General features: G+C 42.7%; 1 protein-coding gene and 1 long non-coding RNA gene across 3 annotated transcripts in view; one reads left to right on the forward strand and one right to left on the reverse strand.

Moving 5' to 3' along the window:
- LOC122693720 overlaps positions 1-7262 on the reverse strand; it is a 72696-nt gene extending 65434 nt beyond the window's left edge. Inside the window, exon 1 of the long non-coding RNA XR_006340984.1 lies at positions 7123-7262. This is a non-coding gene — a long non-coding RNA (uncharacterized LOC122693720). The remainder of the gene's footprint in view (positions 1-7122) is intronic.
- Positions 7263-7355: 93 nt separating this feature from the next.
- The window catches only part of PITPNB (phosphatidylinositol transfer protein beta), a 58330-nt gene continuing 48617 nt past the window's right edge, over positions 7356-17068 (forward strand). The window contains exons 1-3 of one of the 2 annotated variants that reach the window (XM_043901467.1): positions 7356-7496; positions 12397-12427; positions 15147-15292. In XM_043901467.1, coding sequence (XP_043757402.1) covers positions 7477-7496; positions 12397-12427; positions 15147-15292 — 197 coding nt within the window. In that variant the 5' untranslated portion in view covers positions 7356-7476. The remainder of the gene's footprint in view (positions 7497-12396; positions 12428-15146; positions 15293-17068) is intronic. The other variant, XM_043901468.1, reaches the window with a different exon arrangement.

Raw genomic sequence — 17068 nt, forward strand, 5'->3', positions numbered from 1 at the left:
GTGGTTGGGAACCAAACCTGCATTATCTCAGGGGTATGCCTCTATTCTCAACAGCCAAAAGGTGAAAGCAATCCACATGTCCATCAACAGATGAATGAATAAGGAAAATGTAGTATACACATACAATGAAACATCATTCAGCTTTAAAAAAGGAAGGAAATTCTGACACAGGCTACAATATGCTAAGTGAAATAAGAAGCCAGTTACAAGAAGACAAATACTGAAAGATTCCACTTATATAATATTTATAGTAGTCAAAATCATATAGACAGAAAGTAGAATGGTGCTTGCCAGGGGCTGGGGAGAAGGGGAATGGAAAGTTACTGCCTAATAGGCAGAGAGTTTCACTTTTACAAAATGAGAAGACCTATGAGGATGGAGGAGAAGGCAATGGCAACCCACTCCAGTACTCTTGCCGGGAAAATCCCATGAGCAGAGGAGCCTGGTAGGCTGCAGTCCATGGGGTTTCGAAGAGTCAGACACGACTGAGCGACTTTACTTTCACTTTTCACTTTCACGCATTGGAGAAGGAAATGGCAGCCCACTCTAGTGTTCTTGCCTGGAGAATCCCAGGGACGGCGGAGCCTGGTGGGCTGCCGTCTATGGGGTCGCACAGAGTCGGACACAATTGAAGCAACTTAGCAGCAGCAGCATGAAGATGAACTCAAAACATTATGAAATTAAAAATGGTTAAGATGATAAATTATGTACATTTCATAATAAAAAAAAGGAAAAGGCTTTATAATAAAGGAAATTAAAAAAAGGAAAAGGATCAGACCTAAATGTGAAACGGTAAAACTTCTAGAAGAAAACACAAAATAAGATCTCTGTGACTTTGAGGTAGGTAGAGATTTCTTAGGTAGGACACAAAAAGCACAAAACATTAGAGAAAAAAATCAGACTTCCTTGGAATTTAAAATTTGTGTGAAATATACCATCAAGAAAACAAAAAGCCAAGCTGCTGAAAGTATTCACAACAAACAGCTCTGAGAAAGAACTTGTATCTAGCATAAAGAACTGTTATGACTCAATAATAAAATCAATTTTAAAATGGGCAAAATATTTAAACAGCCACTTCACAAAAGATATACGAACAACTGATAAGTACAAGAAAAAGTACTCAAGATCATTAGTCTTCAGAGGAACGCAAATTAAACTGCAACGAGACACCACAACATATCCACTAGAATAGCTAACAGGTGCTGAAAGGGCTGTGAAATAACTGAACTCTCATACATTGCTGGTGGAGATGTAAAACAGCAAGTGTTTTATTCACTCAGTTGTGTCCGACTCTTTGCAACTGCATGGACTGTAGCCTGCCAGGCTCCTCTGTCCATGAAATTCTCCAGGCAAGAATACGGGAGTGGGTGGCCATTTCCTTCTTCAGGGGATCTTCCTGACCTAGGGATCGAACCTGGATCTCCTGCATTGCAGGCAGATGTTTTATCGTCTGAGCACAACCACTTCGAAAATCTACTTGGCAGTTTGTCCCAGAGTTAAATGTTCACTTCCTTTATGATTCAAGGGAAATTTTCCCAAGAGAAATGAAAACATATCTGCAGAAAGACTTTTGTAAAAACATTCATTGGAGCTTTATTTATAATGGCCAAACCCTAGGAAGAACTCAAATGTTCACCAAGCAAATGGTAAACAAAATCTGATATATCCATACAAAGGAATATCATTCAGCAATGAAAAGAACTGAACAACATACAACATTAATGAATCTCAAAAACACTGAGTGTAAAAAGCCAGAAACAAATAAGGATATAGCATAGTCATCCTTCAGTATCCATGGAGAACTGGTTCCAGGGCCAGCTACGAGTAGCAAAATCCGAGGATGCTCAAATCCTATAGATGGCCCTCCATATCTGAAGTTCCACATCTGTGTATTCAACCAAGGATTGTGCAGTACTGCATTTACTACTGAAAGAAATGTTTATAAATGGACCTGAAGATTAAACATGTGTTGTTCAAAGGTCAACTGTGTATCAATGATATGAAAACTCTAGAACTTAGCACCTGGCATATAATATAAACCTCAAAAATGTTACTGTGACAAAGTTTTCTTAAAGACAAATAACTGCATATGAGTCACTATAAACCAGTGGCTCTCAACCAGGGGCAATTCTGCCCCCAGGACACTGGGCGATGTTTGGATTGTCATGACTGGAGGTGTGCTACTGGCCTCTAATGGATAGAGGTCAGGGATGCTGTGGAACATTCTGCAACACACAGAACAGTCACCACAACAAAACTAACAGGAAAATGAGCAAAGGACAACAACATGGCCAGTCAACATGAAAAGATCCTCTACCTGTAGAAAAATGCAAAGTGACAAGATAGCATTTTAAAATCAATAAAATGGTAAAAAATGAAAAACTGACAATACCAAATGCTGGTGCAACAGAGAACAGAAATCTACACTGTTATAAACTGCAGGTGAAAAGGTACATTATAACCATATATCACTACATACATCACTACATTGTTGCTATTGTTCAGTTGATATGTTGTGTCTGACTCTTGTGCCACCCCATGGGCTGCAGCTGACCAGGCTTCTCTGTCCATGGGATTCTCCAAGCAAGAATACTGGAGTAGGTTGCCATTTCCTCCTTCCTCCAGGGGATCTTCCTGACCCAGGGATTGAACCTGAATCTCCTGCACTGCAGGCGGATTCTTTGCTTATGAGCCACCAGGAATGTACATATATATATATATATATATATATATCCATTCCTATTCATGCATTAGGATGAATAGTGATTAATGATAGTAGTTACCATAGGGATGGAGGGAGTGGAGAGGAACTTACTTATATCTTAATTTAAATTACGGACTTCCTTGGTGGTCCAGTGGTTAAGAAATCTGCCTGCCAATGCAAGGAACACCACTTACACCCCTGGTCTGGGATGATCCCACGTCAAGGGGCTACTAAGCCCATACACCACAACTGCTGAGTCCATGAACCTGTGCTCCACAACAGAAGACACCACAATGAGAAGCCCGCACACAGCAAGTAAGAGTAGCTCCCCCATCGCTGCAACAAAAGAAAGCCTCGGTGCAGCAAGGAAGACACAGTATAACAACAACAACAACAAAAAAGTTCTAAAAAAGAGGTTCTTATCTTTAAAAAAAAAAAAATTTACTGTTCTGCTCTCTGAAAGCTGTAGGTTTTAAAATGATTCCTGGGGCTTCCCTGGTGGCTCAGGGCTGAAGAATTCGCGCGCCAATGCAGGAGACATGGGTTTGATCCCATGGGTTCGAAAAGATCTCCCACACCGTGGAGCAACTAAACCCGAGTGCCACAACTACTGAGCCTGTGCTCCGGCAGCAGTAAGAGAGGCTAGTGCAACGCGGAGCCTGCGCACTGCAGCCAGAGAGGAGCCCCGCTCACAGCAACCAGAGAAAGCCCACGCACAGCAACAAAGACCCCGCACAACCAAAAATTAAAATGATTCCCATTCACTGAAACCCTAATACATATCAGGTAATGTGTAAGATACACTTTGTATCTGATATTCCTCGCAACAAATCTAGGTTATAGATATCAGTAGCTCCTTTTTTTAAATAGATGAATAAATATGCATCTGAAATTAAATGATTTACTCAAGGTGTCAATATAGTCAGCTAGTGGCAGAGCCAGGATTCAGGCCAAGGGCTTTCCACTGCAAGGCCCAATCCTGTCTCTCCCACAGCAGTACAATGTTACGACTTACGTGCAAATGTTTGACAATATTAAAGCATTCTTGGAAATTATTCTTTTCATAAAAATATTTCAATCAAGATAATTCTAGGATGGAGAATGATAAAGAAAAGAGGATGGCAAAATGCAGAGTAAGCAAAGCAAATAAAAGCTATAGACGGCACCCCTAGAAAAATGTACATGACATGAAATATATACAATCTTAGCAGTTCACAAATTTCCTGGGAGCAATCACTAAAAAGTCTTTGGAATCCAAGTTAAAAAACTTCTCTTCAGGGGAAAAAACAGGCCATATTCACGTATAATATTTGAAGGACCATCCAAATTTCTTTGACCCGAGTTGTACTTTATCAACTAGTACATAAATGGACCAAACACTGCTGTAATCAGAAACCGTTTGGTTTGCCTAAGTAAAATCTACCACCATTCTAACTATAACTAGCTCTCTGTTCCAGAACATATACAAGAGAAGTAATGAGGCTGGTGGTTAAGGAGGCTTCCAGAATTAAATTCAGACATCTTGTGTGTAAAGGTTACCTTTGTTGAAGGATGAAAGTTAGAACAAAGATCGACAGACATTAGGCTTAAAGGAGGACCTTTTATAAAACCAGAAGTAATTACTAATAAGTTACATCCCACCGTAGGTTCATATTTGCAAAAATGTACAAGATGCAAAATCTTTAGTTTTAAAACAAGAAAATGCCACACAGCCCATTAGCTTATTTTTTGCCCGTGTAACACAGTCTTTTTCTTTATACTTCCTTCTTTCTCATTTCAGGCGATGGTTCGTCTTTCCTGCTCTCTAGTCTTCTTCAATATTCCCTCATTCTGCCATTTTTATCTCTTAAGCAAAGGTAATGCACAGATATTTAGTTACAGACTTCATGTTTCCTATCAAACTAGCTAATTTTGGATTAGCAGGTTTTGTTTCCCTCAATATATACATCTAAACTGGTTGATTTCTTTATCTTATGGTTTTCAATTGAGTGTTTACTATGAATCTTTCATTGTGGAAAGAGAGTCAATACTGTACAGTAGCTCAGAGTTATGTTTCACCCAGCACACAGTCTTTTATTTTACAACCATACAGTGTGGGGGAGGCAGAGTAATCAAGGGAAGTACTCTCAGAAGGCAACAGTTGAGCCTAATGTTACAAATAGCCCAGCCTGTGAAGATGAGGGAGGAGTCCCAATTAGAGGAAAATAGACTATGCAGCTGAAATTCACTAAGACTAGTTAGTTGCAAAATGCTATGAAAACCCTGATGAACCTTTTGAGGAATCCGATATTATCTCCTTGGACCTTAAAATGTACCTCCTAGTGCTCTTGTTCAGCACTATAGTATTCAAATGGTAGACTGTCTATTCTCACCTTTAAGTATCACCTAAACTGAGAACAATGATTTGTCTTAAATATTGCCTACGTGCCTCAACTTTTCATTTTTAGAAAAAAGTTAGTGTGCTGGAAAGAGCAGACTTTGAAGTTTTTAAAACCTACGTTTGAAACTTGGCTCTGTAAACAAGCTAGTAGAGTGACTTTTGCCCAAGTCACTTAACTTGGCTCTCTGAACACTTTTTTTTTCCGTTTTAAAAGTGTGCTAAAACACCTATCTCCTAATGTTCTAAGGGTGAAATGAGACAAACATTTCCATTACCTAACACAGTACTTGGCATATAACAGAGGCCTGATCAGTAGAAGTGACTGCCACTTTCTAAGCTCCCCCATAGTAACAGCATGTGTTTCCCTGAATCCTCATCATAATAACTAGCACAGTGCTTCACACATAACAGAAACCCAGGCAATCCCAGGGATTGCCGGCTATCATAGCAGGCAGTTTCCAACTTGAGACAAATATTTCACTACCACTTTTTTGGAGGCAGTCCTAACTTCATTGGGTGTATTTTATATAGGTTTATATATAAGCGTTTTATTACTCTTTTAGTATTCTGTTAATAACCTTTGAACAGCTTCCAATGGTTTTTAGAATACAACGCAAACTCTTTAGGATCTATTTAGTCCCAGTTTCTTTCCCCTCCCCCTTACTTAAGATGTTCTAGCCACACCTGGCCTCCACCTGCTCCTCAACTACTACCCCTAAGCGAATTTCAGCCTCAGGGTCTATTTTCCTCTAACTAGGACAGTTCCTCCCCCAACTTCACAGTTCAGTTGCTCAGTCGCCTCCGACTCTTTGTGACCTCATGGACTGAAGCATGCCAGACCTCCCTCACCAACTCCTGGAATTTACCCAAACTCATGTCTATTGACTCCGTGATGCCATCCAACCATCTCATCCTCTGTGATCCCCTTCTCCTCCCGCCTTCAATCTTTCCCAGCATCAGGGTCTTTTCCAATGAGTCAGTTCTTTGCATCAGGTGGCCAAAGTACTGGGAGTTTCAGCTTCAACATCAGTCCTTCTAATGAATATTCAGGACTGGTTTTCTTTAGGATGGACTGGTTGGATCTCCTTGCTGGCCAAGGGACTCTCAAGAGTCTTCTCCAACACCACGGTTCAAAAGCATCAATTCTTTAGCACTCAGCTTTCTTTACAGTCCAACTCTCACACCTATACATGACTACTGGAAAAACCATAGCCTTGACTAGACGGACCTTTGTTGGCAAAGTAATGTCTCTGCTTTTTAATATGCTGTCTAGGTTGGCCATAACTTTTCTTCCAAGGAGTAAGCGTCTTTTAATTTCACGGCTGCAGTCACCATCTGCGGTAATTTTGGAGCCCCCCAAAATAAAGTCTGGGGTATTTAACACAACTGTGGCCTCCTGAGAGCCCTTCTTCCCTTCATTACTCTGCCTCCCCCACCAGTCTGTTATCTTATTCCTGGACTAGTACTTTCCAAGACGCCCAATTCTCTTGTTTCCAAGGGAGGACAGGGATAGCGTCCGTTTTGCTAGTTGAGCCCAGGGCTTATACCCATGCTTCGCACAGAGCACGCGAGTGACCCAGCTACAACTCCTCCTACGGCCACCTCCTGGCTCCCGGCTGGAGCCCGGGTCGTGTGGGGGCTTCGTCGGGACCCGCTAGCTTCTCCTCACAACCAGCCCCCTTCCTGGGTCCTAAGGACGCGCACTCCTTTTTCCCCTGGGGAAGTGGGCGGGATGGGACGGTGGGACGCCCCCGCGGTCGAGTCACAGCCACGGCCGGAATTCTGGACCCAGGTGTAGGGGATGTGGACTTTGGAAACTCGAGCGGCCACAGATGTCCGCAGCGCGCGTCTGGGTCTGTGGAACCGGCGCGCAAACCCCCCACCGGACCAACCCTTCTCAGATCCGTCTCGAGTCTTTAACGCGGACTTCGCAACGGAGGCGTCCGTCAAGAAGGCGGCCTCCTCTCAAAAGCGGTGAGGGAAAGTTTAGCTCTTCTCACCAGAAAACGACTTCAGGCAACCGACTCGGAAAACTCACCAGAGAGTGCAGGCTGCACCGACCTCCCCTCCCTCGACAGAACCTGACTGGAAACGCGAGCCGCCGCCAGGAGACAAGCGAGCGCGCGCTGAGCCCGCGCAGTCGCAGAGGAAACTTCGCGCACCCGGGGCGGGGCGCGGGACTGGGGCGGGGCCAGCTCCTCTCGCGCGCTGACGCGACGGGTCGCGGCGGAAGGGTGTGGACGCGCAGGCGCCGCGGCGGCTGAGACGGCAGGGGGCGGGGCCGCGCAGGCGCTTTGAGAGGCGGTAGCGGCGGCGGCGGCGGCAGCGGCGGCAGCGGTGGCCGTGGTGGTAGAGGTAGCGGCGGCGGCAGCTGTGAAGGGGTTCCGGAAACATGGTGCTGATTAAAGAATTGTGAGTGGGACCGGTGGGCGTGAGCGAGGTTCTGGGGCGGCAGTGGTGGGGGATCCACTGACTGAGAAGTGGCGGAATATTCCTAAGAAGGAGCGAATCGCGGGGCCGGCCGCTCCCTGCGCGCGCCCCCTCCCGCCGGCACGCGCCCCCGGCCCGCCCGAGGCCCCTCCGCGGTGCGCTCCCCGCATCCCCCCACCCCCAGCGCTGTTGCCGTGGTAACAGTGCCGTCCTCTCCCCCCCAACCCCCCACCCCAGGGGCGGAGGAGGCAGGGTCCCGGCCGGAGCGCGTGGCTCCGGCGGGCGAGGCCCGGAGTTTCCGCTGGGACCCGCCTTCTCCCCAACCCCCCACACCCCAGTCTGAGACTGGGCCCACCCGCAGCCGAAGCCCGATGGTGCGGGGGAGACGCGGTGGGTCTGTGATTTGTCGTCCCCGGGGTGGAGCTTGCCTGTAACCCGCGGGAGGTGGGCTTGCCAGCTAAAGGCTGCCCTGGTGGTCGGGGGCTCGAGGTGGCACGTAGGCGCCCCGAAGTTCCTGCCGGAGCTGGGAGTCGGGAAAAACCTGTCTTCGCCTGCAAGCGAAGCTCTCCCCATCCCGAGAGAGCTCTCTCTCTCTGCTCTTGAGTCTCAGTTTCTATATCTTGAAGATGGGATGACACTCTGGGCTCCATGGACTTCCCCCGGGTTTAGGTGAGGCGTTAACATGTGGTCGGTCGTATGGAAGCGTTCCCAGGTGCTTCATACCGGCGAAGTGATTTTGTTGAAAAGTTATCGTATTTCCTACCGGCAAGCACTGTGACTGATCTCAGGAAGTCTGGTTGGCAGCGAGTGTTCCGCTGTCACAGCTGGTTCATGTTGTCAGCCACCGTTTGGGCAACTGGGGATTTCTAGTGTGGCGCATTCTTGGGTGTTTCAAATGTTCTTTTCATTGTAAACTCTTGAAATGTTGGACTTAATTTAGCTAACTGCAGACAGCTTATTTTTAGTGTTCAGATTTCTTTTTAAGTCATTCCTGTCGCTTGTCTGCTTAAAAATCTTCCGGACCCCCTTATCTCACTGAGAGTAAAAGCCACCGCCTTTAGGATAGATACCCTGGCAGGTTTTAACCACTGTTTTGTTCTCTGATTTCAGTTACAGCCCTTCCCTTGCCCTTTGAAAGCTCACGAGGTTTCTTGCTGTTCCTTCACTACTCCAGGAAAAGAAGCTCAGTCCAGGGCCTTTTTGCTTGCTCTTCCCTCTGGGTGAAGAGCTCTTCCCTCATTTTACTGATTCACGCCTTTTCAGGTGTTTGGTTAAATATCACCTTCTTGGAATCTCTTTCTGAAGATTCACTTGCAACCCGCATGGTTTGGTCTTTGCTTTTCCGGCTTCATTGGTCTTCATAGAGCTATCGCCATCTAACTTGCTTCTCTGTTACTGGATGTAGTCTCTCACTGCATATAAACTTCATGAATTTGTCTATTTTGCTTATTCTCCTATTCTCAATTCTTGAAGTCTCTGGCACATAGTAAACGTTCAATAAATATTTATTAAAAAAATGAATGAAAAATTCTAACTTTAGTCAGTGACAGCGATCCTGAGAAAAGACAAGTTTTCAGTTAAAATTTTATTAAATTTATAAAAATTTTCTCCCATTTCATTTGTATAATGTAGCATGAAAGTGTTAGCTCATTTATTACTCTGAAATTTTTGTAGTGTCTGTAGTTGGCAGGTGTTAAGACTTCTGGAGGAAATAAGAGAAAATTGACTTAGCCCAAGTCACACAACAAGTAAGTTGCGAAACTAATTTTGGGTTGCAGATCTAGTAATTTTTCTTTTATTAGAGTTACTTCCTCTTTTCTGTAATGTGAATTGTATTCAGTAGATCCCTTTGACAGTTACGTGAGTAGCGTCAGGCTAAATCATGGAGAGCAGTTCTCATTGGGAATTTGCACATTATGCTTTTTGTGAATCATTACTTTCTTCATAAAAATTTTAATGTACCAAGATAACCAATGTTGAAATATGCCCAAGTTGTAATACTTTTTTCTGAAGGAATTCTCAGTTAACGTTTCTTGATGTCCACTCCTCACCTGTGTCTCTCCTAGATTTTATTTCCCTCCTAAAGACTTCTTTTTCTGGCTGCCCCGTGTGGCTTGTGGGATCTTAGGTTCCTAAGCAGGGATTGAACCTGGGCCCTTGGCAGTGAACGCTCAGGGTCCTTACCACAGGGCTGCCAGGGAATTCCCCTTTTTCTCCTAGACTTTTTGAGGTCAGAGGCTGTTTCTTATTCCAGTTTTCCTGGTATCCAGCATAGCATCTCCTCTAGCACACTGTAAGAAGTCAGTGTTGTCTAATGAAAAAAATGATTCTTCCTACTCACCTGTCTGTTTTCTAAAATTGTTCTTGGTCAGGAGCAATGAATAGGTAGATCATCCCTATATAAGGATGTTGGTAAACTGTAATATACTTTGGCAAATGTTTGTTGTCTTTAAAAATGCCAGCTATTTTTGACATGAATTAAAAGGTTAGAAATAACTTTTTCAGGATGGGGAGTTACCTTCAAGTTGTTATTTAAGCAGTAGGTGAAATTTCCATTAGCATAAAATCCTGGTTTTAAAGAACTAATAGGTTGTGTGATTTGGAAAATTATTTTCATAACAGTTTTCAGAGATGTTTGAAAATTTTCAAAGTGCTGTAAAAGTTGAATATTGCTTTTAGAAGAATAATAATGCAAAATTAAAGCCTGTTTCTTATCTCTTTTACTTTTTCTTAAATCTTGAAGAAGTTACTTGACTCGTCATTCATTCAGAGTGTCACAATCAGTCACTTTCATTTTGTGAAGTAAGTTTTCCTTACTAGTAAAATTATTCAGCAGTGATTCTTGGTTTTGTGAAACTTCACGGAAGTCTGTTTCCTTTCTATTCCTTCCTTCAACTTCCTCTGCAGCCTAGCATTCTCGTGTGTGTGTGTGTGTGTGTGTGTGTGTGTGTGTGTATGTATGTGAGTGAGTGTGAGTCATGGATCCATGGACTGTAGCCCAGCATTCTCCTGTGTGTGTATGTCAGTGTCAGTCATGGACCCTTGGACTGAGTGTGAGTCATGGACTGTAGCCCTCCAGGCTCCTCAGAGTTCTCGTGTGTGTGTGTGTGTGTGTGTGTGTGTGTGTGTGTGTCTGTCAGTGTGAGTCATGGATCCGTGGACAGCCCCTCAGGCTCCTCAGTACATGGAGCATCCTCCTTTGGGTCTTTGTTAATCCTTGCCCTGCCTCGCAAAAGATGGCTTTTTACCACATCCTCCTGCTTCTCATTGTCTTTAAGCACCTAAGAGGACATGTTAGCTATAGCTATGTTGCTTACTTTTTGGAACAACCTTCCCGGATTCTTTGTTGTTGAATGAATGTAATAGACTTCGTACCATTGTATTCCAGGCCCTGAAAATATGCTCCCTACCTGTATATTTGTCTGAATCTCCCCAAATAGGCTCCCAGCCTATATCATAGTCTTCTCCCCTGTCCACTGCACCTCTCCACCCCAGTTTTATTTTCTGTTACTGAGACAGTGAGCGTGTTAGTGTGTACCCCGAGGAGACAGCTGAAATAAATGATTAGGTATTGGAGGGGTTTTGTATAACAAGTTTATTCTTGATGAGAAGAACTTAGCAACCATTGTGACTTGGAGAACCTTCATTGTCTTTAGACGATCATTATCAGAATGACAGAGTGATGAGTGACCCCCAGTAGTCCAGGAGGAGGGGGGAATAACAGAGACACGTGGTAGAGATGAAGGTGATGGGAGCACTGAAGCATCAGTGTTTGAGGAAGGCTGGGGAGAGAGCAACAGATAAAAAGTGCAGCTGAGGAGACGTTGGAGTGAAGAAAACTATTGGGAATTTCCTGTAAAATGAAAATTGAGGTGAACCCTGTGGTATTTTTTTCCTCTCCTTAAAGTAAGAGTTAAAATAAGATTTTAAGTGGCATTGCTGTGGTAGTTAGATGGTAGGAGGGAAAAGTCTAAGAATGACCAGCTTGCGGGGGTGGGGAGCAGGGCGGGTGTGGTGGGGTGGGGAGTTGCCCTCTTGGACCTTGAGACTTTGGATATTTGGGGATGGCCTTGGTTTTCAGAGCTTCTTGTGGAACTAAGTATGAGGGTACTTGCCTAGAAAATCTGGAGGTAAAATGCAATATCCTGATATAAAATAATTTGTCACAGAATTCTTTTTTGGAATTCATCTTTAGGAGCATTATGCATCTGTCCTAGTCCTCTTGTATGTACAGGAACAGACTCTTGGACAAGGTCAAACACAGCAACCTCATGTTGAATCTACACTGAAAGGGGTTGTATTTATCAGGTTAAAAGTATTTTCCATGGTAGTTTTTTCTTACTAAGTCTAAAGGATGTTTTACGTGTTTTTTTTCGAATAAGACTGAGCAATAATTGGGTAGTAGGGAGCAATTTTTGGAGGCATTCATTTGTGAGATTCAAGACATGAATTCTGTGAGAAAGTATCATAAAAACAAAATGCATAGTGTATAGATGGAGAATGAAACTGTACTAAAAATTTCTTGAGGGCAGCCTGACCAGACAGTCTACAAATGATACATCCTGTGTCCTGCAATTTTCAGTGATGAGTTTCCTCTTGTTCTTTACTCCTCACAAGAATCTCTACAGTGGTGTTTTTGGGGTCCTGGTATGATGAGGATGCTACATCCAAGTGATTGTTGAGAGTCAGCATTGGGTAGTTTTACTTCCCCAGTTTAAAAACTCTTATTTAGATCTGTAGTCATTGCAAGGACCCTCTTCCATAAATGACATCTCGTACTATGCTGTCACTGGATTTAAAGCAAAAGGTCTTTTAATCGCGGAGATCAGTTATAAAGCCAACCACTTCATGTGTAACATTTGTTATCCTTTTGTCTTTTTAGCCGTGTGGTTCTGCCATGTTCAGTTCAGGAGGTAAGTCTTGCTTACATAGTTTATTTTGATATGCTAATCTGAGGTCATATTTTGATTTACGTTGCCATATGTGACAGTGAATTATGATGTGTTAGAGACAATTAATTGTAAATGAATACCTGTTACCCTGCCTGGTTTTGGAAGAGTCAGAACGCTGACCAACTTGTCCGGTGCAGTGTGTCAGAGAATGGAGGTTCCAGCCGCAACCTGGGCATTTTAGGGTTAAGTCACTGGCTGCTTGGAGTAACCGCCTACTTTACTGTTGGATATTTTAAACATTTCTCATTACTTTAAACCAAAATATGCTTTCCTGTAAAGTCTGCCTGCTGTTTACAGTTCCTTCCACGTGAGCAGAAAGGGAAGCAAGGAAGCCTGTTCTCTCTTACCCTCGGTGGCCCTTCAGGGTAACTTTTGGCGGTTCTCTCCCCTCTCCTTGGCCCTTTGTTGCACCTTCTCTGCCTGCGGTCCCAAGGTGAAGCATTCCCAGCACAGAGATGTGGCCGGTGTAACAGGGCCTCCAGACTTCCTCGCCAGCGCGTCTCGCTGCTGCATATGCGGTACCTGTTGCTTTCAGCCGAAACGGTGTTCTGCACAGGAGCGCGAGAGGCTGCGCGGTGCAGAAAGGCATCACCTGCTCAGAAGCTGCGTGTCTTGCGGACGCAGCTCTCAGCGGTACAGCTAGGAATGGAGATGAAAGCAGAGACGGCTCCTGAGAAATCAAGGTCCATGGGGCAAAACCCACGAAGGCCTTGGGGTCCTCCTGTGACCTGCTCACAGCTTGTACTCCTCGGTTATCTGGGCTTCCTAGAGGCGAGACTCAACTGGAACCACTGGATTGGAAGTGGAAGGAAACAAACTGATAACCTGAGATGTGACAGCTGACAGGAGGCAGGCAGGAAAAAATGCAGGAGCTGAAAACGAGTAGCCGTCTGCGCTGTTGATGTGGACTTGAACACAGCCGCAAGCGCCTCAGTGGGGTCTGAGCTTTCAAGTGTATTAGAGAACTCAGATAAGCCAGGCACCCCAAATCTTTACTTGTACAATTGTTTGAACTTGAACTTGAATGTGGAATTTGACTTTCTTTTCTTTTGGTTCCAGCTAGTTGGATCAACTTGTTGAAATCTTTCTGAGTCTTTTGTTATTGTCACCCAGAATAATCTCAGCTTTTTGTTATATTCAGACTTAACATGCCTCCTGTCTTTGTTTAAGTTCTTCTTAAAAATGAGATTGAAGGCCTAGTGGCATGTGACAAGTTATCATTCCATTAATAACATATTTTTGAACACTGTTGTTTCTGTGTAAATTTTTGTTAACTCTGTTTCTAACCAAGATCAAATTTATCCTCAGACTTAGAGACACTTTAATCCTATTTTTAAAATATGACAGTGTTGAAAAGTGTATTTTGAAGGACTTAAGGATTGTAGCATTCCTGGACTAACCCTGGTGGTCTGTCATAAAAACCAGAAGAAAGAAGACAGCCCTTTCTGCAGTCTGAAATCTCTACAAAAACTGATTTTTGACATATTTAAGAAATGTGTTTGGTTCCAGCTTCCTAAACCTTTCCAAATTTGTGTGTTTGTGTATTTGAATTAACCGTCAGTATAGCATCATATTTCCATGGCCTTTTTTAGATAGGACTATTTGCTGAGCTTACAACCACCGTGATTTTTTCTTCCTCAAAATTAACTGTTAGTTTTGAATTATTAGTTTTTAGAGGTAGCCTTTCTTTGAAAATATGCTTTAAAAAAAAGAGGAAAAAAAGAAAAACATTTCTTCAGGCTCTCATCATTAGAAGGAAGAAATTTAGCCAAATTTGAAGAGATTGGAGATAGTGCCATGATGGAGTCACTGGAACACATTAGAATGCAGGAACTTTGCTTTTTATCATTCGTTGGAACTGTTGGAAATCCCAGATGGGCGTAGGATAGTGCTGTCCACTCACAGGTGTTGGTGCAAGCCAGCGAGAATTCTCATTCACTTTAAAGTGAAAGAGAAAGCACTGTCAGCAATTTCTTGCCTTTTCATGTTAATACTTGTATATTTATACTTTAAAACCAGTTTCCTTTTACTGGAGAACTTCACAGTTAACAGTTCAGACCCTAGATACCCAATACTGTTTGTGCTTAGGTGGACCAGAGCCAAATCAGGCATGTACATACATGAGCATGGAAAACAAGACCCCAGAGGTCTACTAAAGTTTGCACTATAATGGTTCTTTGTATTTGCAGGCTTTTATTATCACTTTATAGCCCTTCTCATTATTGAGAATGGTATTCTGATTGCTCAGCTTTCTTTTTTCGCAAAGAAGTAACAGATACATTCCTGTCGTACCTTCTTCAGGATTTTGTGAAATAAAGTGAGATGTCAGAGATGTCAAAATGATTTTGAAAATATGAATGTATCTTTATTATTCCAAAAAAATGCATCTCGACATTGAAACAAGTGGATAGTATGTATTAAAGCACCAGAATATTTGTAACTAACAGTTTTCCTAAATCATGGAAATCTTGTAAACTATTATAGTTTCTTGAAGCTGCATGATCATCTGGTGTTCATCTCTCCACACATACTAATTTCTCATCTGAGTCACGTTTTCATGTGGAACATATGTGCTCAGTGGTTGGGATGTGCTTTTCTGTATCTGCAGAAAGATTTTAGCACAGGAAGTTTTTGCAGTTACTGCTGACTTACTGAAGTTGGGTACTCTTTGATATTTCAGTATCAGGTTGGGCAGCTTTACTCTGTGGCAGAAGCCAGTAAGAATGAGACTGGTGGTGGAGAAGGAATTGAAGTCTTAAAGAATGAACCTTATGAAAAGGATGGAGAAAAGGGACAGTATACACACAAGATTTATCACCTAAAGAGGTAAGCAGGGTGTTTGCGTTTGGTGCTTAGTCATCGTGTTAATAATCACACTTTGACTATCCAGCCACTTATTAAGCATGTAACTACCTAATTGACTATTGGGTGTTTTTTTATTGTGATAATATGTTGCATTTTAATTTTTGAGAGCATTCCTCTCCTTTATTATTTCTAAATTATGAAGTGATCTGTCTGCTTATTAAAAAATTCAAAAAGAAGATGATAAGTTAAAAACTTAGTACCCACCTTGTGTTATCACAAATCCATATCCCTGGAGAGAAACTAGAAATAACTTAACATTTGTCCCTGCAGATCGTTTTCTACACATATTCAAAGAAATTTTTAAGAAACATGAAAATGTCACCTGTGTCGTTTCTTGCTGTCCACAGCAAACGGGATCATACCACACGCACGGTTTTGCACCCTGCATTAGCTTTTATCCAGTGATACCTTGTGAGCATCCTTCCGAGTTGTTATCATTTAATGCCCTTTCCTTATTTTCAAAGCTGAGTAAAATGTCTTGGGGTGGCCATAAGCACAGTTTGCTTAACCATTCTCCAAATGATAAGTTGATTTAGGTGTTTCAGGTATTTGCCTTCTTGTCTTTTGCAGGTAATGTTTCTGTGAAGGTGGCTGTGCATAAGTCTTTATGCCTTAGGTTCCTGTGTCTCTGGAAGAAGTTTGTTACAGTAGGATTGCTGGAAGCCCATGCTCTTTTAAAGTTCTGGTATTTTTGCCAGGTTGCCTTCCAAGAATTTGAGAGCATTCGTTTCCCCAGAATTTTCTTTTTAATTTTTGCCAATTTGATGCACAGAAAATAGCCTCTTGTTTAAATTTGCATTTCTCTATCAGTGAAGTTAAATGTTCTTTCATATTAACTGGCCCTTTGAATTTATTGCGTGACTTGACCATTCAGATCCTTTGTTCATTGTTTTTATCTCTTAGTTTGCAGTTCTCCTAAGTTTGGCAGTTTGATCTCTGTTTTTTTGTATAAATATTTTAAGATAGAAAATGCATACTAATACTTGCGTAAGGGCAGAAGATCAGCAATGGTTTTTAAGAGTGTCTTGTCAGTAGTGTCTGTTCTCCACAGTTTATCAGAGGAGGAGGGAATCTGCTCTGCACTGAGCTTTCTCTCTTCATATTGATTCACACTGGGGTTTTGTAGAGCCTTTTAAGGGTGTGGATGAGCTGTGATGGTTCGTATTTTTCATAATTCTCTCAGTTTAAGGCTGTTGCTTTGTTTATAATGACACATGAATATAAAGTGGGTCGTCACTTTGTAGAACCTTCAGTTTTACTTTGATGTTACCTTAGAATGCAGCATTTCTTTGTTTCTGCTGCAGGTTTGAGTGAGGGCAATAACTTTGATTAATCAATTTTCCAGAGACTGTGTTATTCATGGTTTCTTTTAATTCATTAGCACCTGAAGTATATCTAAAATGTGCCTTTTGAGAAATTTTAGCATTCTTCATGGTATAACCTATATAGTATTCATAGTATTGAATTTACTTATGTTTACTCAGTTTTACTTTTCTAGCACTTGACATTTACTCATTCACTGAATTTCACCAATACATAAAAAAACCTCCCTTTATCATCACCAGTAAACTCTCTGGGGCATCTAAAATAAACCAGAACGTCTGATACAGGCCTTTGAGACGGGCCCTGCGTGCTCTGTCTGCTCCCTGCCCACCTCACCATGCTAAGCTTGTGTCCCCCTGTTCTTTCTTGGCCAGCCTTTGCCACGCTGGAGGCCTCCGAGTGGCCCTTTGGTTG

This window comes from Cervus elaphus, chromosome 5 (genome assembly GCF_910594005.1).
Source record: "Cervus elaphus chromosome 5, mCerEla1.1, whole genome shotgun sequence".
Lineage (NCBI taxonomy): Eukaryota > Metazoa > Chordata > Mammalia > Artiodactyla > Cervidae > Cervus > Cervus elaphus.